The sequence below is a fragment of the Grammomys surdaster genome, unplaced genomic scaffold, assembly GCF_004785775.1.
Source record: "Grammomys surdaster isolate TR1022 unplaced genomic scaffold, NIH_TR_1.0 129, whole genome shotgun sequence".
Taxonomy (NCBI): domain Eukaryota; kingdom Metazoa; phylum Chordata; class Mammalia; order Rodentia; family Muridae; genus Grammomys; species Grammomys surdaster.
The window spans coordinates 8,496,330-8,518,705 of record NW_021604587.1 but is presented as its reverse complement, the minus strand read 5'-3'; the positions used below and the strand labels follow the sequence as shown (position 1 = coordinate 8,518,705).

Here is a 22,376-nt window from a genome sequence, read left to right as displayed (position 1 = left end):
CTCTGCCCCTCTCTGCCCCTCTCTGCCCCTCTCTGCCCCTCTCTGCCTCTCTTCTGCCTCTGCCCCTCTGCCTCTGCCCCTCTGCCTCTGCCTCTGCCTCCTCTGCCTCTGCCTCCTCTGCCTCCTCTGCCTCTGCCTCCTCTGCCTCTGCCTCCTCTCCCTCTGCCTCCTCTGCCTCCTCTGCCTCTGTCTCCTCTGCCTCTGCCTCCTCTGCCTCTGCCGCCTCTGCCTCTGCCTCCTCTGCCTCTGCCTCTGCCTTCTCTGCCTCTGCCTTCTCTGCCTCCTCTGCCTTCTCTGCCTCCTCTGCCTCCTCTGCCTCTGCCGCCTCTGCCTCTGCTGCCCCTGACCCTGCCTCTGCCTCTGCCACCTCTGCCTCTGCCACCTCTGCCCCTGCCCCTGCCCCTGCCTCCTCTGCCGCTTCTGCCTCTTCTACCTCTGCCTCTGGAGTGCTGGGATAAAAGACGTGTATCGTCATGCCCAGCTCTATCTTTTGAGAGCCAAAATCCACTGAAGTAATTTTAAATACGGAGGTATTTGTTAGAGGTTCTTACATAACTCGGATTTGGAATGAGAGCTATTTCTCACAAGGTATTGGGACACTGAAACCAAAGTATGAAGTCTACCCCTGTTTATAGGCCTTCTGGGATTACATGAATGCTACATGTTATCTTCTTTTTCTCTTCTAGTTTGTCCCGAGTTTTCTTGATGGATGTGACCCCAATATGTGTACTCTATAATTAACTAGCCTTTTTCAAGCTCATGATAGATAATTATTGTATTCTACCCAACTCTGTTCAATGATAATTTGAAATCAGCTCTTCCAGAAATAGTCATACCATGGCAATTGCCAAGTGCTACAAAATAGTGTCCTGCCAAGAGCTGATTTTTAGCGTACTACTGCTTTAAACTTAAATTTAAACATCTATAGCTCAGAGACCTTTGCCCCTGTCTTTACTTATATCTCTTAGTTCAGATTTTCAAATGATAAGCAGGTAGATAATCAGATTTATTAGCTTAGTTCTTTGTTCCATGGTAGTGTCCTGGAGCTGGCATCTTAGAGTCAGTTCTGCACCTCTCTTACCACACCTGCATCAAGCAGCATTGAGTTGGTAGTATGAAATCCACATCAGAGTAGCTACAAGGTGGAACAGGACTGACCCAGAGGGAAGAGATTGCTTACTCATGCTTAGATCATGAGAGTGCTTTAGTGACACAGTAGGCACTAAGAATTGTGGACCATGTAAGTAGAGTCCTGAATTATAAACAAAAACTATCAAGTATATGTTTATTATGCTCAAATAAAACTATATGAAATTTAAATGATGCTCAGAAGTAAAAATTTTCTTGGTTGGGAAGCTGATGCCTGTTGTTAGGTGAGACAAGCAAACAAGAAGATGCAGGTTAAATATTGGAGGAGGTCAGGATGCAGAATCCCGGAGAAAAGAACAACACTGTCAGAACCCTTCCTCTCTTAGAAAGAAGAGAGGATAGAACAAGGAAAATGAAGCTCCTTGGTTTCCGTGGGTTTTCTTTTTTTTTTCTGGAAACTTTTTGAGTGGAAACTGAAAGCATGAACCTGTCTGAAGTCTTTTTGTAATAGGAGTAAGGATATTAAACAAAGTAAGCATATTAAACAAAGAAAAGTTTAAGTAGTGGGGCAGTGTAGGATATTGGTGTTCATACCTGTAGTCTCTATTTTGTTAAGTTAAATGTATTAAATATAATTAGTTACATTGCGTGTGTTTAAATCTGTGCTATTCTTTATGTATTTTAAAGAAACTTGCATATCATTTTGGAATTGGTCAGAAAATAACTTTACAAAACTAAAACTACTCTATAATTTCCTCTTTTGGAAGTTTCAGTAATTTTTTGTTTTCTGTGCTACTGCAGCTATAAATGTTTCTGTATCATCTGATGTGCTTTAATTATCCCATTGCAGGAGACTGTAGGAAAGATCTTCCAAACAGACATTTCAGAGCATGCTTTGGTAGGTAGCTTTTCAACACTGTTTGTTTCTGACCTGGTTTAATTTTTAGTTCTTCATTTCTGTCACAGTGTAATAGAAGTGTAATTATAAATGTGTACACATGAAGAAGTCTTACTTAAGCAGTATACGGAATACAGTAATCATACATAATATGTTCCATATGTTCCATAATATGCCTCATACATAATATGTTACACAAAAGGAGAGTTACAGAAAGATGTTGCTAGTAAGTTCAAAGTAGTGTTTCTTTCTGTAAGTTCATTATTAGTTCAAAGCAATAGTTTCACATGGCCTTGCTTTATCATGGTGCCCACCTGTGGCCTTATATTTGGACCTGACCTAGATTGAATGTTTTTCCTTGATCACAAATTTGTCCCAACTCTGTTTCTCTTCATAGTGTAATTTATGAAAGCTCATTGTATTGCTTACTATGCAACCTTTACTTACTATTCTTTGAGGAGGGGGCACATTCTATTCTTAATTCTAACTTTATTACATCTTTCTGGCAAAACAACTAAAACCATCTTCTTAAACTTTCTTCCTAAAATTATTTGACTTCTATAAAGTCATTAATTTATCTAAACAGCATTAATTCATAAAAGCACATCTTCATGTTGATCTGCAGGAAATTTGCCCAATAGGATGGGTTGATGCCCAGGAATCATTAGGCTATGTAATAATGGCAGGAAAGGCATATATCAGCAGTGAGAAGCAATCCTGAGATGGGGTCTATGAGGCTGTGCCTCTCCAGAGTGCACCCATCACAGCCATGCAGAAATGGTGGGCCATCTCCAGGAAACTCACTTGCTTGCCATACATAGCCTTTCTTAGATAGCTTCTGTCAGTGTTTTGCCTGATTGTATGTATGTACACTGTCTGCATACCTAGTGCCTGAGGAAACTTAGAGGCATATTGGATCCCTTGAAACTTGAGTTACAGATGGTTTGTGAGCCTCTCTGGGTGCAGGGAATCAAACATGGGTCCTGCAATGAGCACCAAGTGCTCATAACTACGGAGACATTTTCCCAAGCCCTCATTGTTATTTAACTTTGAACTTGTAAAATAATTTTGTGACATGCTTGTCCTCTAACCTTCATTGATTTGAGCATTTACATAAATTTTTCCCTAGGTCATTTTTAAGAGCTTATATTTTAGAGATGTTAATCCTTCATAATTTATAATAAATATTTTTCTCATTTTGTATTTATATTGTTTATTGCTTTTTAGAAGTTTTTAAATTGGTTTTTCACTTATAGCTTCTAACTTTTTAGTCATGTTTATATAAGTTTTAATAATTTTTTAAAATTTTTACTTATTTATATGAGTACACTGTAGCTGTCTTCAGAGATAACAGAAGAGGGCATCAGATTCTATTACAGATGGTTGTGAGCCACCATGTGGTTGCTGAGAATTGAACTCAGGACCTCTGGAAGAGCAGTCTCTTAAGTGCTCTTAACTGCTGAGCCATCTCTGCAGCTCCATATATAAGTTTAAAATTTTAGGAGTCTAAAAGTGTATATTTATATTAAGTACTTTGTAGTTTCTTTTGTTACATTTAAATATTTAGCTGCCTGAGATTTGTTTTAGTGTGAATGGATGTATTTTTTAATATTTTTTGAAGCAACTGAATGTTATTTAGCAAAAATTCTTGAGTGCTTTTTATGTGCTACATTTTGTGTTTTGTTTTTTGATAGAAACTGCTAAGCGAATATAACATTAGCAGTGTTTACCAAAGATTGTATTAGTAATTGAATCTACTTAAATATATTTAAATTTATTTTTTACCATTAGAGAAATTCCTTAGAAACAGATATTCCTACTGTGAATATTTTAGCTGATGAAGAGTTCCTTCCCTTCCAAGAAAACACGTTTGACCTGGTGGTTAGCAGCTTAAGGTTAGTAATCCATTTATACCTTAAACAAATATGTTCCAGAGACTAGCGAGATACTCTTGTTGGTAAGTGCTTGCTGCATAAGCATGAAGCTGTAAGTTTGTGTCATAAAACCCATAACAGGCAGGCATGGTGGCACATGCTCATCCTGCCAGCTCTGGAGAGGCAGTGGCAGGCAGATCCCTGGGCTCCCTGGCCAGCAACAAGCTCAAGTTTACTTGATTAATTTTAACCGGTGAGAGAACCTACTGAAAAACAATATGGTCAGAATCTGAGAAAGAGTACTTGAGGTTAACCTTGATCTCCACATGCACGTATGTGCAAGCTTGCATGCATAGACACATACACACAAATTATGTATGTACGTATGTGTGTGTATTTATGTTATAAATAGATCTAATTTATGTTGTAACATTGTACTCTTAGGATAGCAATGGATAGTGGACTAATACCCTCCCACTCCGGGCCTGGAATTAAACCTAAGATTTTGGGTGTTAAAGACAAACATTCTGTCACTGAGCTATATTTGTCACTGTGATAGAGTAAATGCTTTTTGGTTACAAACCAGTTATCTTAGTTTATAGATATTAGGATTCTTCTGTTTAACAGACACCCAAGTGGAAATTAGATGTACTGTCTTAAGTGTCTTTTTATTCTCAAGTTTCTAGTTTGCTAAAACTCTTTTGTTGTTGCATATGAGAGAAACAGGGTGAGCAGAAAACACAATATGTAGGAGGTTTCTTAAGTTTAGAAAGCTTTGCTTGTTTCCCATTGCCTTAAACAATGTTGGATGTACTATCTGCATATTAGAATAGGCAAAAGCCAAACACTGACAACATCAACTATGGCAAGTGTAGAGAGCAACAGGAACACTTACTCGTTCCTGATGGGAATGCACAATGGTGTAGGTACTTTGAAAGACTATTTGATGATTTCTTGAAACTTGTACATACTTTGTTAGGATCTAGGATTTATAGTCCTTGCTATTTATTTACCCAAAAAAAGGAAAACATATACCCATGCAAAGATAAGACAGTGAATAATATATTACTGTTTCAAAAAATATTTCAGATTTGCTTTTTATGTGAGTATTTTGCCTGTGAGTATATATTTGTGCCACGTGTGTGTCTCATGCCTGTAGAGGCCAAAAGCAGATGTAGGAATTGGAGTTATACACTATTTGGGTGCCAAACACTGAATTCAGTTTTCCCGAAAGCAACAAGTGCTATTAACCGCTGCAGCTGTGTTAATAATTGCTGAAACTTGCAAGCAACTAAAATATTGTCTTAGTTAGGGTTACTGTTGCTGCAATGAGAAACCATGACCGAAGCAACTTGAGGAGGAAAGGGTTTATTTCACTCATTGTCCCATATAACAGTTCATCATCAAAAGCCATGAGAACAGGAACTCAAGCAGGGAAGAAACTTGGAGGCAGGAGCTAATGCAGAGGTCATGGAGAGTGCTACTTACTGGCTTGCTCTCCCTGGGTTGCTCAGCCTGCTTTCCTATAGAACCCAGGACTACCATTCCAGGGATGGCACTACCCATAATGCCCTGGACCTTACCTCATTAATCACTAATTAAGAAAATACCCTATATATAAGCTTGTATACAGCCTGATCTTCTGGAGCCATTTTCTTAATTGAATTCCTTCTCTCAAGATGATTTTAGATTGTGTCAAGTTGACATAAAACTATCCAGCATAGATGTCTTTCAGGACTAAGGTATTGAATTGTGGTATGTCTTGACAATAGAATTACTTAGCACTAAAAAGAAATAAGCTGTCAAAACATGAAAAGAATGTAGGAAACTCAAAGACATATTACCATGTCAAAGATTATTCAAAAATATGTATATGCTGAAGAATATGGCATTCTGAAAAAGGCAAAAAGTATGGAGAGTGTAAAAAGATCAGAGTTGTGGAAGTATAGAAAGCAATGTAATTTCAGATTTCAAAGTTTAGTACCTTTTTTGGTTTATCCTACTGATAATTATACTATCTAGGTTAAACAAATATGTGTTTCTATTTTAGTTTGCACTGGGTGAATGACCTCCCTAGAGCACTTGAACAGGTGAGAAGACTTTTGTTTGTTTGTTCTATGAAAGTTTTTTTTATCACAGATTGGCAAATGTTTCTGTTTTCATTGTTCATAAAATGTTTCTGTTTTCATTGTTCATAAGTCTAACAGGGAATGTAGTGAAACCAAATATTTTATAATGTTCCATGGTTTGGGTATACTTGGTACTTTGACTTGTAAATATGTACATTGGGTGACATTCCTTGAGAACTTTTGGTTGTAGAGATGCTTCTAATATTTTTTTTGAGGATTTAACTACTGTGTAAAACAAATTGGTATCACAAAGCATACACTATTATTTCTCTTTCTCCTTTTATTGCCTGTGAACCTTTTCTGGGTAAGAACTTGTTTACATTTGTATCTGCCCTTTGCATACTCTTTGTAAGTGTTAGATAAATGCTTATAGATTGTTTTTATCAGTGAGCAGAGGATGTAGATGGTGGTAGATGATGATGTGGCTTGGTGGGGCTCAGAGAAAGCAGCTGGAGTTCCTTCCAGCATCTGAGAACTGGCCTGAACTAGACCAGAACGCATGGCTGTCACCTGGACTGCATTTCTTTAGCCAAATAAGTCACAAGTCCAGCCCAGATTTACAGAGTAGGAAATAAACTCCATGTGTTGGTGGTAAATCTTGAAAATGACTTTTCAGAGGACACAAATAGAAAGGATTATAATTTTGATGATCTATTACTCTTAAATTTTTTATAGGATTTTGTAAAACATTGTACTTTATAAGATTTGAAAACATATATCTTATAGATACTTGTATCATTAGTGAGTGTATTGTCTGTCTTTATTATACAGCATACATACATCATACATCAGTGACCCTAGGATTTCTTATCTGATAGCTACTTTCTGATTAATTTGGCAAAAGAAGATTGGTAGTCATAAAATACTGACTTGAATACATTTATTCTTTTGATGTTTCTGTCTGTAAAATTTGAATAGTTTTGTTATATTTATTGCAGATTCATTATGTCTTAAAACCAGATGGGGTGTTTGTTGGTGCAATGTTTGGAGGTGACACGCTCTATGAACTCCGGTGTTCATTACAGTTAGCAGAAACAGAAAGAGAAGGAGGCTTTTCCCCACACATTTCTCCTTTCACTGCTGTCAATGACCTAGGGCATCTGCTGGGAAGAGCTGGCTTCAACACTCTGACTGTGGTGAGTATCAGGCCACAAGTAACCTACTTATTGTATTGTTTAAAAAAAAAAAACTTAAAAAAATTTAAAGGTATAAAACAGCATATATTGGTAGTGTTCTGGAATATTTGGGACAATTTCCTCAAAATTTGTTTGTCTTCTTTTAGTGGGTGGGATGGTAATGACATACTGTCTTTAGTGTACATAAACACAGTCTGACTGATGTCAGTAATATAAACTTTTTAGATTCCAGAGTAAATCACTTCAAAAAAAGTGCCAAAGTTTATGAAGAGACGTCTCTAAATATTTATTTATCTTGTGAGGAAGGAAGGTGTAGAGGTCAAGGGAAGGCTTTTGGTAGTCAGTTCTCTCCAACTGTGTGGGCTTCTACCTGCTGTGCCATCTTTCCAACCCCTCTGAGGGAAACTTTATAAAAATACTACTCCATTAGAATCTTCAGATCCAAATTAGGTGCAGTTTGGGATAAGACCACTATAAATGTGAAAAGATGTATCTATTAAAGGGACATTTATAATACTCTCCCTACCACCAGCTATAAATTCAAGCAGACAAAAATGATGACATTCTCTAGGTCTAGGCTTTGTTGAGGTAGAACATGTTCTATTTCAAACAGAATGGAGTGTTTTATAAAAAAAAAATCCATACGAAGTAAGTGTAGAAGAAAAGTAGATTCTGCATAGACTGGAATAGAACACTGCATATAACTTTATTTTGGGGAGGTGTTTTGGAGACTCAGTCTTCTATGTCTCAGAGTGATATGGAAGTGCTGCTTCTGTTCCATCTTCAGTGTACTTTGGTTCCAGACATACACACCTGGCTGTAATGACTGTAACTTGAATCCTTGCCCTGTTCCTGTGTTTCTGAAGGGAATTTAAGAAAAGTACTTCATTTTTCTCAGCATTTCCTTAAGAAATATAAATGTGTTTCACCTTGGGTAGCCCTTGATATTAAATGGCCAAAGAGTATGAGTTCCTTGACCTGCTTTTCTCTTTCCTCATGCTACTCCTAGCACTTCCCACGAATAGATTTCCCGAAGGGAGTCCTCTCTCTCCCTTCCACCTCTTTCCAGTCACAGTCATTCTACAGCACTTACTCTCCTCAGATGAGTTGAATAGACTTACTATGATTTCCAAACCCCTCAGATGTAGAAACGTGTACATTTGATTGGAAGCGACTGGAATTCCATGAAGAAGAGCCTCTAATTGCATAGCTAGGGATAAGCTTACATTTAAATTGGCTATTTGAGTTAACTTATTGTGAATGCATTTCATAAAATCATTTTCAAAAAGCAAGGGGGTAAGCTGGCAGAAAGCCTAATCTTAAAAAAAAAAAAAAAGCCTCCAGAGAAGGGGAGAGGGGAGGGGCCAAGGTAAGGGCTGCAGACAGGCCTGAGACTTCTTACTTGAGTCTAGGTTGACTTTTAATAAACTTTTAAATTGTCAAAGCCAGTAAAAATGTGGTTTTGAAATGCTGAACATCTGAAGATTGGAAAGCATGGCTTCATGTTGAAGAATCAACATTACTGATACAAGAAATTATTCATTGAGGGGTTATTATATTTTAAAGATGTTTTTAATTATATAAGTAATTCACAAATAATTTTAATCATAAATGTAAAACTTCAGATAAACTGAAAAAAAAAAAAACCTCATTTACCTCAGTCTTAGTTTTAGTCTGAGAACAGCATTTCTCAAAATTTTAGCCTTTAGTATTTGGGGTAGCACACACCTTTACACCAGCACTTGGGAGGCAGAGAGAAACTGGTGGATCTCCTAGTTCTCAACGGGCCTTGTCTACAGAGTGAGTGTTCCAGTACAGCCAAGGTTATACATAGTAACTCTGTCTCAAAAAGAAGACAAAAAGTAGTGCAGATATTTGCTCTCCATCTTAATATCCACATCTTATTCACTAATATAAACATGCTATGGTTTTATTTAATTTTTTCTCTCTGCACATTTCCATTTGTTCCAGATTTTCTGTTTTGCTAGTAGAATCAGTACTATAGTAAATATCTTCCTAATCTATATTATTTATTCAGTCTTGCAACAACTGTTTATTGATGAGTTCTGGGCTGGGGTGCTGTTCTATGTATTTGGGTGTAGTAGTCAACAAAACCAATTCTTGTATTGTGTTCTTCAGTTGTGTAGTGGTCCTCATAGGATTTAGCATCTGATACACTGGAACCTGTGCACAAAATCATTTGCTGTTGTTGTTGCTATGTAGAGCAAAGTGTCAGGGATTTTTCATCAGATCTTGAGATCTGATGTGATTGGCAAGATACCACTGGTTTAAAGCTTTAATTTTAATATTCCTTTATTTACAGTATGGTAATAATAACCGTTTTAAGTCTACTCTCATTTCCAATATTTCCCACCATATTGTTGTTACAAACCTATAAATAGAGGTGAAAAAATGCTTACTGGAAAGGTAAAACCTCTACACTATGTAGATGGGGTGTAGGAAAGGGTAATACAGAAGGTGTGGAGTGGATTATTATGTTACTCTGTACTAGAACTCACTTCATAGACCAGGCTGACCTTGAACTCAGAGATCTGGCTGTCTCTCTGAGGGCTGGGGTTAACAGTGTGCCAGTCTGCCATATATTATTTTACTTTTTGTTTTGAGAGAAACTCTAATTAACTGCTTAGGCTGGCCTTGAATTCACACTGTAGCTCAAAAAATACCTTGAACTTGCAGATTTCCTCTGCATTGCAGACATATGAGACTATAAACCTGTACTGCTATGTCTGAGCAAGGATCTCTTTAATGGTTTGTTAGTGTAAAAAGTACAGAGATTAAATGGCCATTATCCATTTTAATAGACACTACTCAGAGTACACACAAGGCTGGCAATACAGCTCAGTGGTAGAACCCTTACCTAGCCTGTGTAAAGATCATGAGTTCAATTCCCAGTCCTATTACAAAATGTGATCTCCTCCCCCTCATGGGCACACATGCCAACGCATATATATTTCAAATAATAGAAAGGAATAATGAAATCTACGCATAGGGACAAGTAATAGAGCAGGTTTGAAGTAGAAAGAAGGCTACTCCTGACATTTGATACTTTATTCCTCTACCCAAGACAGGAACTTGAAGCAATCCAGTCATGCAGAGGCATGTATGCTTATTACCCAGCTCACTTTTTAAAACTTTTCTCACTCTTACACAATCTAATACAAACTCCCAGGGAATAGTACTGCCCATAGTGGGCCAGGTCTTCCCTTATCAATATAGCCCCCCAAAGACAAACCTGATAGGACAGTCCCTCATTGAACCCTCTTCCCAAGTGATTCTTCATTGTGTCAAGGTGATGATTAGAACTGTAGTGTCTTTTCTTCCCAGTTTTATATCTGATATGTCCTATATCTGAGTGAAGTATGTTAAATGAATGTTTGGAGTTGGGAGATTGAATAGGAGCTTGCTCTGCCCACTTCATGCCTAACTTGGTCTTTTAACACCCTTTTGGGAGATGTTTTACAAAAAACAACAAGAAATCACTCATGGTGGCAAAAACCTTTCTTTAATCTCAGCAAAGGCAGAGGTAGGCAGATTTTTGAGTTTGAGGCCAGCCAGGTTTACATAGTGAAATCTACAGCAGTCTAGGCTACATAGTAAGATCCTGCCTTGACAAACAAACAAACAAAATAAAAGTAACCATTACAACATAAAACAGAGTTACTCCATTTTCTTTTCAAAGTAGAAACTAGTACCAGTTGTTAGGCTTTTAGAAGATAACATTTGTGAAGAATATTGAAAACAAGACACTTCTTGGGGTTGGAGATAGAGCTCAGAGGTAGGCACTTGTCTATTACTGGTAAGCACTTGATAGCAAAAATTCTTACCTACCTCAAGAGTGGTGTGGGAAACAGTTAATAGCTCTTTAGCATAATTTTTCATTGTTGTTCATGATTGTCACATGAATAATACATTTTTCTTTAAAAAATAGGATACTGATGAAATTCAAGTTAATTATCCTGGAATGTTTGAACTGATGGAAGATTTAAAAGGTAAGGTGTTTTAAAGAATTTGCAGACTATTTGAGAGGCATTTTGACAGTGTATTCTATGGCAGCAATGGGCTAAGCACTAGGCAGTCTATTCCTGGTGAGAAAGCACACTGTCATCTTACAGCTTATGGTATAAAATGTAGAAGGAGGTAGACGCCAGGCAGAGGATACGAAGAAGAGTTAAATCAGAACTGTGGTTAGTGCTATGGAATTGAGGCTTGTTAGTGCCATGTCTGCTTCTGGAATAATATAGGAGGAACTTGTTTTAGGTACATTTATGGATATTTTAGTGATTTCCAGTAGCAACAGTTCATATCTCAGGTCTAAGTATGCACACACACACACACACAGACACACACACACATTTAAAAAAATTACAGTCCTTAGATAGTTTGAGTTTAGGGTTGAGGTTTAGTTGAAAATATATCTTGGTCTGGAAGATTAGAGAAATTGTATTTGAGAACATGGTATTTATGGTATTTGAGCCATGTCTAAAGAACAGAGATGAGTTAACCAGATGAAAAGGTGAGGAAAGTGTGTCTCAGGCACAAAGAACATCTTATGCAAAAGCGGTTTTTGCAAGAGAACATGGCCAGAACCGAAGAAGGGCATTTGGCAGAGGAAGTGAGACAGAGTTGAGGGACTGTGACAAGTGAGAATCACATCCTGCACAAAACCTTAAAGTCCCCAGATTATACCTGACAGAAACAACTAAGGGAAAAGTCTATGCTGGCTCGGGCTTCGGGCTGTATAGTCTGTTGTAGCAGGGAAGGCACTGTGACAGGAGAAAGAGGCAGTTGGAGATACCACAGCAGGAGGCCAGAGTGACATAGCCAGGCTGTAATGCTCAAGGCTTAGCACTCCAGTTACTCACTTCCTTTTAGACCTCACCTCTTCCACAATCTTCTAAAATTGTGCCAGCAACTGGGACCAAGATTTCAAACATGTGCAGTGGTGGTGGGCTTCCATGTTTAAACAATAATAGACCTTATTAACATTGTTTTCCCTTTCCTAGGTTTGATCTCCAGTACCCAAAATATATTGATAATTTGACTTCCCAAATTCATTTGGTTTTGTGAGACTATGTCCCATGGTTTGGCCCAGGCTGACCTTGAACTCTGTATTGCCTTAGCTTGGGTTATAGACATGATCTACTCACATTAATGTGTGGTAGTATATTTTTCTTCATATATGTCTCATGTTCGAAATTTAGGGAAAACCCTTATCATTAGTTCAGATCCAGAGCTTTAGCTTGGCTTTGAAAGTTGTATTATGTAGTTCAACCTGGCTTGTCACCGAGACCTTAAAAGTCTCTATAAATACTCTTGTTTTCAAGGTTTATTCTCAGTATCCCTGTTACATACCACACCTGCCAAGTAGTCCTGGTGTCAATAGAGTGCTTTTGGTTCATCTCTGCTCATGGTCATGCCCACCTTGAGACCACATTCTTTAGTCTGCTTGATCAGACAAGCTCCTCAAGGGTGCGGGTTTTCTTTTTCTCTTCTCTAACCTCAGCCTGTGACTTATTCTATGGCCTTTGTGAAATAAGCATTTGGTGAATGCAGTCTTACAAGTTTTGGTCTCCCACATCACTGCAGCAGAGTTGACTAGGGAAGGTGGAGGCAGATGTATTGATTGAAGGGAGGAGGATAGTCCTAGTGGATGTAGGTGTTTGTGTTTGGTAGCAAGAAGATCCTGCTCATGGTGCTGTTTGCTTTGATACAGAGGAAGTAATACCATGTGGAGGTCCGTTGTTTGAGAATTGTGTAGAAACACTGAAATAGTATTGGAGAGAAAGGTGAATGACTAGGGGTAAGTTACAGAGTGTGAAGTGTTCATTAAACTCAATCAGACTTCTCTGATTGGCAACAACAGGAAGTTGGGTCAGTTTGGGTTGGTGTTTTGCTATTACTTGACAGAAATACAAAAGTGAAAGATAACTCCACAAATATAGTTGAAGTGGTGAACTGGAAGGAAAAGGAAGTAGAAGGCGAAAGTGAGCTGGGAAATTGGATGAAAGTTTCTGTAGCTAAGTAGTCTCAAAACAGTCAGAAAATAGTTACAACTGAAGAACTTGATCATGCTGAAAGGGCAGGATGGTGCACTTGGAAAATGAGATGCTTGGTAGATGACTGGAAGTCACAACTCTGTCGGGGACATCTCTCACACACAGAGGCAGAGGGGAGAGACAAAGCTCATTGGAGATGAGGTAGAGAGAGTGGAACTTGACAGACACTAACACTGACATCCTGTCCACTCAGAATGAGAGGGCCACAGGAAAACCAAGCCAGGTGTCAAACCTTCAAAGGAGGGGACTGACTAGGCTGAGGTCTGCCAGCAAGCAGGAGCAGAGGTTACAGCAATGGAGCTATCCTCTACAGGGTGAGAGTTTTTAATGACCAGGAAGACACTCCAAGGAACAGCAGGGATGCAGTTCCTACCTCTCAACTTTGAAAAGTGTGACTTATTCAAGAAGAAATACCTGCCATCAAGAGATTGCCAGCTGTTCTCCTTTGTGAAACTTTGTGAACTGCTTGTTTGCACATGCACACACACATCACTAATAGCAGAGGCAATTTTCATGGCTAGAGGAGTTAAAGTTGGGATCTGTGAAATAGAATTATGCTTAGCTATAGGGAAGCCTTCATCTGTTTCTGAAAATTTACAATATGTTTCAAAGTAATGAAATTTACTTAAGTGCTTGCCTGTTACATTTACAGACTTACGATTTTTACAAACATTTTTGCACTTGTTTTTTTTTTTTTCACCATCCCTCTTGATAACTGCTTTTATGTTAAGTGAGAAACATTAGGGCTAAAGAGAGCACTTGAATCTGAGTGTCAGAGTTAGGTGCCAAACTTTTGTCTTGTGTCCTGGTGTCTTAACTGACTCTAGTTGCTTGTCATAGTTGTCTATTAGCAGTAAGGGTTGGCCTGTTTCTCACAAGGCTTGTTTTATGTGTTTACCACTCTGTGCGTACAGTTATACTGTCATTATTAACAAAGGGAAATACACATAGCCCAAAACCTTTCATTATGGTCCCTTCACAACGTGAAAAATAGGATTGGTAGGCTACTGGTGTATACTAAAGATGATAAAGATAATAAAACACAGCAAACATTTTTTGAAATATCCCCAAGTACTAAACAGATTCATAGAAACATGGAGCTCTTTTATCCAAAAGCTTATGGTAATGAAATTACATGGTAACGAAATTATTATTTCTCATTTAAGCTCCAACAATAATTCTTTGAATACAGTGTTTATTTTGTACTGGTCTATAATAAATGCTGTGCTCATGATTCATTTCAAGAAAGAAAATAGAAAGAGATAAGAAATTAGATCTATCAGTTGGAAAAGGTTACTGCCCACTGATTTAAAAATACAGTAATTACTCTGTAGTTCTCTGGGTTATTTTTTTTTCTTTCCATGTGTGGGTTTGTTTTTCTAGGGATCAAAACACCCTTAGCCTTGCACATGTAATCCGAGTGCTCTGTCACTGAGCTACATCCCCAGCCTCTTGATTTTTTGAGACAGGGTCTGGCTGTATACCCTCAAGCTAGCCTTGTTCTTGCTTTGGTCTTGTGATTGCAAGCTGACCTCAGACTTACGTCTGCATGCCTCTGCCTCTTCCTCCTGAGTGCTGCTGTATTGTATCTGGCTCCGGTTTTCTAATATCTTGATTTACAGGTGAACTCATCAAAGGCATAATTACCTTGTCTGTAGTCATGCTAAACCTAGGATTAGTTACCTGAATCTACAGTTTTATACTATACATTAATAGAGTGAACATATATATGTGTATGTATACTAATACATAGATGCAGCTTTCATACAGTGAAATTAGCCTTTCTGTTAAGTGCCATAACCTTAGTGTTATAGCTGCTTGTATTTTTAAAAAATATTTTTTATTATTTCTTTGAGAATTTCATAAAATATGTTTTGATCATATTCACTCTCCCAAATTCTTTTAAGACTCACTCAGCGCCGACCCTCCCACCCAGTTTTATGTCCCTGTCCTTTCCCCATCCCCTCAAGGTCAGTTTGTGCTGCTTGGATCTGTAGCCTTCTGCTGGAGTGTGGCTAACTTATCATGGCTACACTCTTAGAGAAAACTGACCCGTCCTCTTCCAACAGCTAACAATGGCTAATAGCTCCTCAGGTAGGGGTGGAACACTGTGTCCAGCTCCACTCTCCATGCTGAGACCTTATTTGGCTTGGGCATTCCAGGTGCTGCTGCCATACTGGTTCATATGTGCAGCTACCCTGCTGCTCCCAGAAGACACTGTCTCCTCCTTGTCATTTCCTGCTGGATCTTACATTCTGTCTAATGATCCCTCAGCCTTTGGCACAGGGGGTTTGGTGTGTGTGTTCCATTTAGAACTGAGCATTCTGCAGTCTCTACTTCTCTGAACCATGGCCACTTGTGGGTCTCAGTGTTGAACATCATCTACTGCAAACAAGCTTCTCTGGTGAGGATTGAGAAATGCCTTAATCTGAAGGTGCAGGAAGGCGAGTGTGAGACATATGGTGTCTTAGTTACAGTTCTATTGCTGTGAAGAGACACCATGGCCAAGGCAACTGTTATAAAAGAAAGCATTTAAGTGGAGGTTTTCGAGGCCAAGTCCATTCTCCATGGTGGGAAGTTTGGTGGCAGGCAGAACAGCATGGCACATGGGGCTGGGATCTTACATCCTGATCTACTGACAGGCAGGTCAGGAAAGGCTTAGCATGGACTTTTGAAACCTCAAAGTCTACCCAAGTGACTCATCTCCAACAAAGCCATACCTACTCCAGCAAGGCCATACCTGCTATTCCTCCCTGATAGTTCCACTAACTGGGAATGAAGTATTCAGATATAGTTATGGGGCCATTCTCTTCAAACCACAACACATGGTCTTCGGGTAGATCATTGCTTGCATTTTTAACCACTTTCTAGATCAAGTTTTAGAACCTTTCTGGGGCCCCTTCCCAGTTAGTAATGCCTATCCTCTGGGGTTTTAAATAGATCTGACAGTTTGAGGAACTGTTCTGAATACTTATCCTTTAGAGAGATCTCTTACCTCTACTCTCAGGCCTTTTACAAAAATCATGTTTTTGATGTCTTTTATCTGATAATCAAATAAAGATAATTTGTAAAAATGTTATTTGTCTAGGAAAAAACCTTAACTGGTGGGTTTTATATTTATTCACTTACTGTTTATTGAGTCTCTGCCATGTGCCAACTTCTTAGCTAGTTATGGAGATACACAGTTTCTGATCTCAAGCTGCTAATATTCTAGATGAAAAGACTCCCAAGCTAGACAGACAAACCTTGGCTTAAGATGAGAGAAACACAAGGGATTTGGCCTTAAATCTGCTTAGGATGTTAGGGAGTCTTTTATAGAAAAGCTGAGCCTAAGTAAGCTTAAGTGAGTTTTTCAGGATGAAGGGTAGGGAAAGTTTGGAGGAGTGTCACCAAGAATGGTGTGTATACAATCATGGGTGGGGAGCTATGAAAGGTTATGTATAGCCTACTCTTATATTGGGGGACTGAGGCAATAATATTGCCTAAGTGTATAGAATAGGCAGATGATGGGGAAGGATAGAAGAACAGAAGTGTCTGGATTTTCTCAGTTGAGCCTTAGAGTTTGTCTTGAGAGAATTTTCCTCAGAGATGACTTAGAGTCAAGTGTAGTAGAAAGGACATTGTTTGCCTGCTTGTAAGGCATGGTTTATAGGAGGGTAAGACAGGAACTAGCGTGGTTAGTCTGTCCTGATATACGAGGAAACTTTAGCACAGAGAAGAAAGGAACTTGTCCAAGTTGTAGTGGAGGCAAACCGCTTAGTTCATATCTTCATGTCTCCACTTCACCCAGTGGGAAAAGTCTGAGGAAAGGGGGAGGAGCGTGGGTGTTTGCTGGGTGCTCCTGAGCCACCTGGAAGGTGGTGTCCCCCAGTTGGCTTCTGTATTCTGTATCTGTGTTGTGTTTGTTTTCTGATGGTTGAGGTGTGTCTCATTTTAGCTGCCATTATTATTAATTCACAGAAAAAAAATGGAGAATGTTGACCTAATTTTACAAACAAGTTTCATATCAGCTGATGCATGCATGAGACATTTTCAAGGCTTTCACAGTGCTTTTAAGGTAAGTTCAGCTTTTTAAAGGCAATATTCACATTGTTTCAGTAATCCATATTAAAGTTTGTTTTTAATAAGCATTTGAATTAAACCTTAAAAACACTGTGAGAAAGCCGGGCACTGGGCACTGGTGGCTCACACCTTCATTACCAACACCCTGGAGGCAGAGGCAGGAGGATCTGTGTGAGTTTGAGGCCAGCCTGCTTTACAGAGCTAGTTCCAGCACAGCCAAGGCTACATAAGGAAACCCTTTCTTGAGAAACCAAAACAAAACACCACTGTGAGAAATCCCTTCACAGCATTTGGCCAAGATCAAATGTAAAACCAGATAATCTTATTAAATAATTACCAGCCAGTGTCTTTCTGTTATCTCAAGCTCAGGTTAAGTCTGCCATTACAAATGTCTTTCCTAGCTGGGCAGTGGTGGCGCACGCCTTTAATCCCAGCACTTGGGAGGCAGAGGCAGGGGGATTTCTGAGTTCGAGGCCAACCTGGTCTACAGAGTGAGTTCCAGGACAGCCAGGGCTATACAGAGAAACCCTGTCTTGAAAAACCAAAAAAAAAAACAAAAACAAAAAACAAAAATAAAAAAAGCAAATGTCTTTCCTAAATGGTTGTCAGAAAAGTTTCTGCGTAGTGAACTACAAGATGTTCCATTTTAAAGATGAAAACTGAGTCTAATGAAGGTTGAATCATGCTTATCCTAGGTTATGTAAGGTTGTGATCAGAGTTCAGGTTCTCTTCAGTACTTCACAAGGAAAGGGGGAGTTCTGTACAGCAGTGTGTGTTCCTGAGGGAAGACTGGACTACTGTGGCAGGAGTTACTGTTGATGTTGTATATTAGTGCTCTAGAATTTTCTATAACTGAGCTGGATCAGACCCACAGAGGTGACAGATGCCCAACAATTTTATTTAGAATATGCAAGTAACAATTGTTTGGCAGGCTTTTTAGAATGTCTAGTGAATTGTTTATTGTGTTTGTATTTACTACATGTGATGTGGAATGAAGCCAGGACAGTGGGAAGTTGAGCAGAAACTAAAGTTTTGTTTCCATCGTTGGTAATAGACTGTTGCAGTGTGAATCCTGCTTTACTTTGATGCTGTGTGATTGATGCTCACCATGTGAGAGAATATTTTTAAGATGGATATATAATAGGTCCAAAATACTTTTTAAGATTTGTTAGTCTTTATTTAATGTGTATGTCAAAGAGCATATGCCCCACACGTGTATCCGGAGTATCCGGAGGAATGGAGCCTCCGAAACTGGAATTGCTAGAAGTTACTAGCCTCTGATGTAGATGCTGCGAATTGAATTCAGCTCCTCTGGAAGAGCAGTATGTGCTCCTAACCACTGAGCTGTTGCTCTGGCCCCCAGGATTTTTTGTTTTGGTTGGTTGATGGGTTGGAGGTTTCTTGTTTGTTTGTTCCTATACTTGAAACTGGGTCTCACATAGCTGAGGATAACCCTGAAATCACAGTCCTCCTGGCTCTCTTTCCTAAGTGCTGGGATTTTAAGTGTGCATTGCCCCACCCAGTCATATTTTTTTAAATTAACTTAGCTTACTAGTTTGTGGCTATTAATAATTTATGAATTGGGACTGTTAAACTCAAAAAATACAAGACACTGGGTTTATTAGTAGGATGACTTTACTTATTGAAGCAGTGCCCTCAGAAGCCAGAAGAGGGCCAGATTCCTGGAGCTGGAGTTAATAGACTTTTGGGCACGGCTTGGTATATTTTGGGGACCAAACTCAGGTTCTTAGCAAGAGCATGTGTGTACTTAACTGAGGCATCTTGCCAGCCTCTTTGTTGATTGCTTTTTATAAAACCAATGCAATAAAAATTAAAATTTTATTATTAAAATTTCATTTAAATAAAATAAAAATTTAAAAAGATTGCTATTTTTAAACTAGTGAAGAAATGATCATTTCTTGATCATTGAAAAGTAAAGATCAGTGAAAGTAAGTAGTAGACAGTTGCTCATGAGGTAAATTTTCATATTAAGAGTAATTACAACATTTAAAAATTTCCTTTAGTTCTTTTGTAGAATGATCTTAAACATAGCCTTTTCAAATAATTTAAAATGCACATGTAAAGAAAGATAGGTAACATTAATTTGATATTACATTAATTTGTTTGTATTTTTTGCAGTACTGGGAATTGAACCCAGGCCTCTGTGTATTGAACCTAGGCCTCTGTGTGTGTGTGTGTGTGTGTGTGTGTGTGTGTGTGTGTGTGTGTTGTGTGTGTGTGTATGTGTGTTTTGGGGTATACCTTTGTCTGCATGTGAATGTGTGTGCAGCCTCCATATGTATACAGGTAGTTGCCAGAGGTTATTGTCAGTATTCTTCTCAGTGTCAACTCTCTCTATTTTCCTTTCTCACTGAGCCTGGTCACTAATTCACTAGGCTAGTGCCCCCAGGATTCCCTTGTCTCCCTTTCCAGCATAAGGATTACAGGCAGACACCACCACACCTGGATTTTATGTGTAAGTTGGAGTTTGTGGTTGTATAGCAAGCACTTTATCCATTAATTCTAGCTATCTCTCTAGCTTACAAGAGAAATTGTCAGTAAACAGCCTCTTACCATCAACTTAAAGAAAAAAGGTCTGAAGATTAATTTTAAAATACTAAAAAAAGTGCCTCTGTGGAAAATGCACATAAGTTTTAAATCTGTTGTTAGTAAACTATCAAAAGATTTGAAGGCGTGGTCGTATTAAATGAGTTCCTCAGCCCTCATCCAAGTTCACAGTTGTAATTACATATGCCACTCTGAAGGAAGGAGACATTGTCACAATGTCCTGTCTCAAAGAGCCAGCAAGAAAGGGTAGAAGGTGTGATTTTCTTTGAAAGACACTTGCCAGGGCTTGTGGCCCATCTAGTGTCTAGGTGGGTTTTGCTGAGCTGGCATACTATAGACTGTGGCTGTTGTGGGAAGCATCCTGGTGCTTCTCTCCTGAGAATTAACCTTCCTACTTGACTTAGTAGTGAAGAGGATTCAGAGAGCTTTGCTCCAGTCAGTAGGCAGCCTAGCTGTAATCTGAAAGTGCATGAGACTGAGCATAGATGCTATTGAATAAGATATATCATGTCTTGATACTGAGTTGCTCGGGATATTTGCAGTATTTTCTTAAACTGCCTGTAGTCTATTTTTAGGTATGGGTGAGAGCAACTGTTCTTGGAACAGAAAAGCCCTGCTGCACCGAGACACAATGCTGGCAGCTGCAGCGGTTTACAGAGGTGAGCCATCCACTCCTTCTACCTGCAGTCACAGAGGCGTTTGTGCATTACACAGTGCTATTTCCTTCTTGTAAGGTACTGTCAGGCTTCATGGGAATTTTGATTTTTATTTTCTCTCAGATATAGATCCTAATCTGTGTCTGTTTCCAAGTAGCTCTGGTTTCCATACTGTCAGCTTCTCTGTGTTCTGTCTTGTTATGTGAGGCATTCGGATCCTGCAGCTAGCCTAGGACCCATTTCTCTTTGAAGTAGGTGTTTATTATTGAGTAGATACTGTTTCTCATATGACTGTTTCCAGAATTTAACCAGGTTTGTCTTTTTAGAAATGTACAGGAATGAGGACGGTTCCATACCTGCCACCTATCAGATCTACCACATGATAGGATGGAAATACCATGACTCTCAGGTAATGATATTACGGCATCACTTTTCTTAGAGGGTTTCTGTTTCTGCTTGTTTTCCATTGTTGATTGACTTAGGGTATATTTTATCATGCATATCATGATTGGGGTTACTCTGGGTTAGCCTTGTCTGTATCTAATATTTTTCATTTTTATTGTTTTCAGGCAAGGCCAGCTGAAAGAGGTTCTGCAACCGTGTCATTTGGAGAGCTAGCAAAACTAAATGATGTCATGTCACAGGGGAAAAAATAATAAATATTTTATTCAATTGTAATGTTTCTCAGAATTTTCATCAGAAATAACTTTCACATTTAAATTATTACAGTTTGAAGCAAGATGCAACCTATTGAGCTATTTACTAGCAACCTAATAGTAATTGACACTTAGTAAGTATTTCAAGTTCTCATTTGTTTCTATTTATGTAAAGATGCTGTTACACAGTGATTGGCCATCCTTGCAGATTCAGCCTGAAAGCAAAGAAAATGTTTTCCTTTGGGGTGGGGAACCTAGAAGTATGTGCACATGTGTGAGTACGTGACTTGATGGGAAAGCATGCTCATTCTAGCATTCTGCACCTTTCTTCCCACTGGTCCTTTGTTGTGTCTGTGAGATGATCACACCCCTCAGGATGAGAGGAAGGACAGATTGCTAGGTTCTTGAGAGTTCTTGTGCAGTACAATGAGAACAGTTCATAGTGACTGCTGTAGACACTGATGCTAAAATTATTTGTTGTACTTTTTTTGTTTGTTTTTGGAGACAGGTCTCACTATGTAGCCTTGGACGGCCTGGAACTACTATGTAGACTAGGCTGGACTCTACTCAATTGGTCCATCTGCCGTTAGTCCTGGGATTACAGGCATGCCTATGGCCCACCACACCTAGTATTTGTCACACTTGTGTCTTATCAGATGACCAGAGGATTATGTACAGTCTCCACAGCTGCTCTGTAGTTTTGAACTTGAGAAGACCATCTGTCTTTACTAGATCATCCCTCTTTTCCTGGGTTTGTTATTATTGTTTGGATTTTGTTTTTAGTCTTATTTTATGTACAGGAGTCTTTTGCCTGCCCGCATGTTTGCATCGTGTACATGTGCTTCAGGTGCCTGCAGAGACCAGAGGGGACATTTGGATTCCCTGGAGGAATGCTAAGGATGATTGGGAGCCACTTCAGGTTGCTGGGAGCAGTGCTCTAACAGTGAGCCATTTCTCCACTCCTCCTCCTCTCTTTTAAAAGCATCTGAATTCTGTTCCTGCTTTTTTTTTTTTTTTAAAAACTTCTAGGGTCTAGGTTGTCTATACTACTTTATTTTAAGAGAAAAAAACACTTTAAAGAGTCAGAGGTAAAATCTTTTGTAACCATCATTGCCAGCAATTGCCCATTGCTGTTTACAGTCAGGCTTTCCTTTGTTATTTTTAGACATATTATCTTAAATCCAAATTCACTGTCTTTACATCTCAGGGTCAGAAAATTTGGAAGCAGTGA

General features: G+C 38.9%; 1 protein-coding gene across 3 annotated transcripts in view; it reads left to right on the top strand.

Annotated features, from left to right (window-relative positions):
• Positions 1 to 21,167, top strand: part of Ndufaf5 (NADH:ubiquinone oxidoreductase complex assembly factor 5) — a 29,916-nt gene extending 8,749 nt beyond the window's left edge. The window contains exons 4-11 of one of the 3 annotated variants that reach the window (XR_003709864.1): positions 1,940 to 1,987; positions 3,779 to 3,882; positions 5,912 to 5,951; positions 6,929 to 7,126; positions 11,076 to 11,136; positions 17,165 to 17,260; positions 20,409 to 20,492; positions 20,816 to 20,834. Coding sequence is in view for 2 of the 3 variants with exons in the window: in XM_028756267.1 (XP_028612100.1) it covers positions 1,940 to 1,987; positions 3,779 to 3,882; positions 5,912 to 5,951; positions 6,929 to 7,126; positions 11,076 to 11,136; positions 20,409 to 20,492; positions 20,816 to 20,898; positions 21,059 to 21,145 (705 nt within the window). In the remaining variant the exon portion in view is untranslated. Of the gene's footprint in view, positions 1 to 1,939; positions 1,988 to 3,778; positions 3,883 to 5,911; positions 5,952 to 6,928; positions 7,127 to 11,075; positions 11,137 to 17,164; positions 17,261 to 20,408; positions 20,493 to 20,815; positions 20,899 to 21,058 lie in introns of those variants that run through there. The other 2 variants (XM_028756267.1, XM_028756279.1) reach the window with 2 other exon arrangements.
• The last annotated feature ends 1,209 nt before the right edge of the window (positions 21,168 to 22,376 follow it).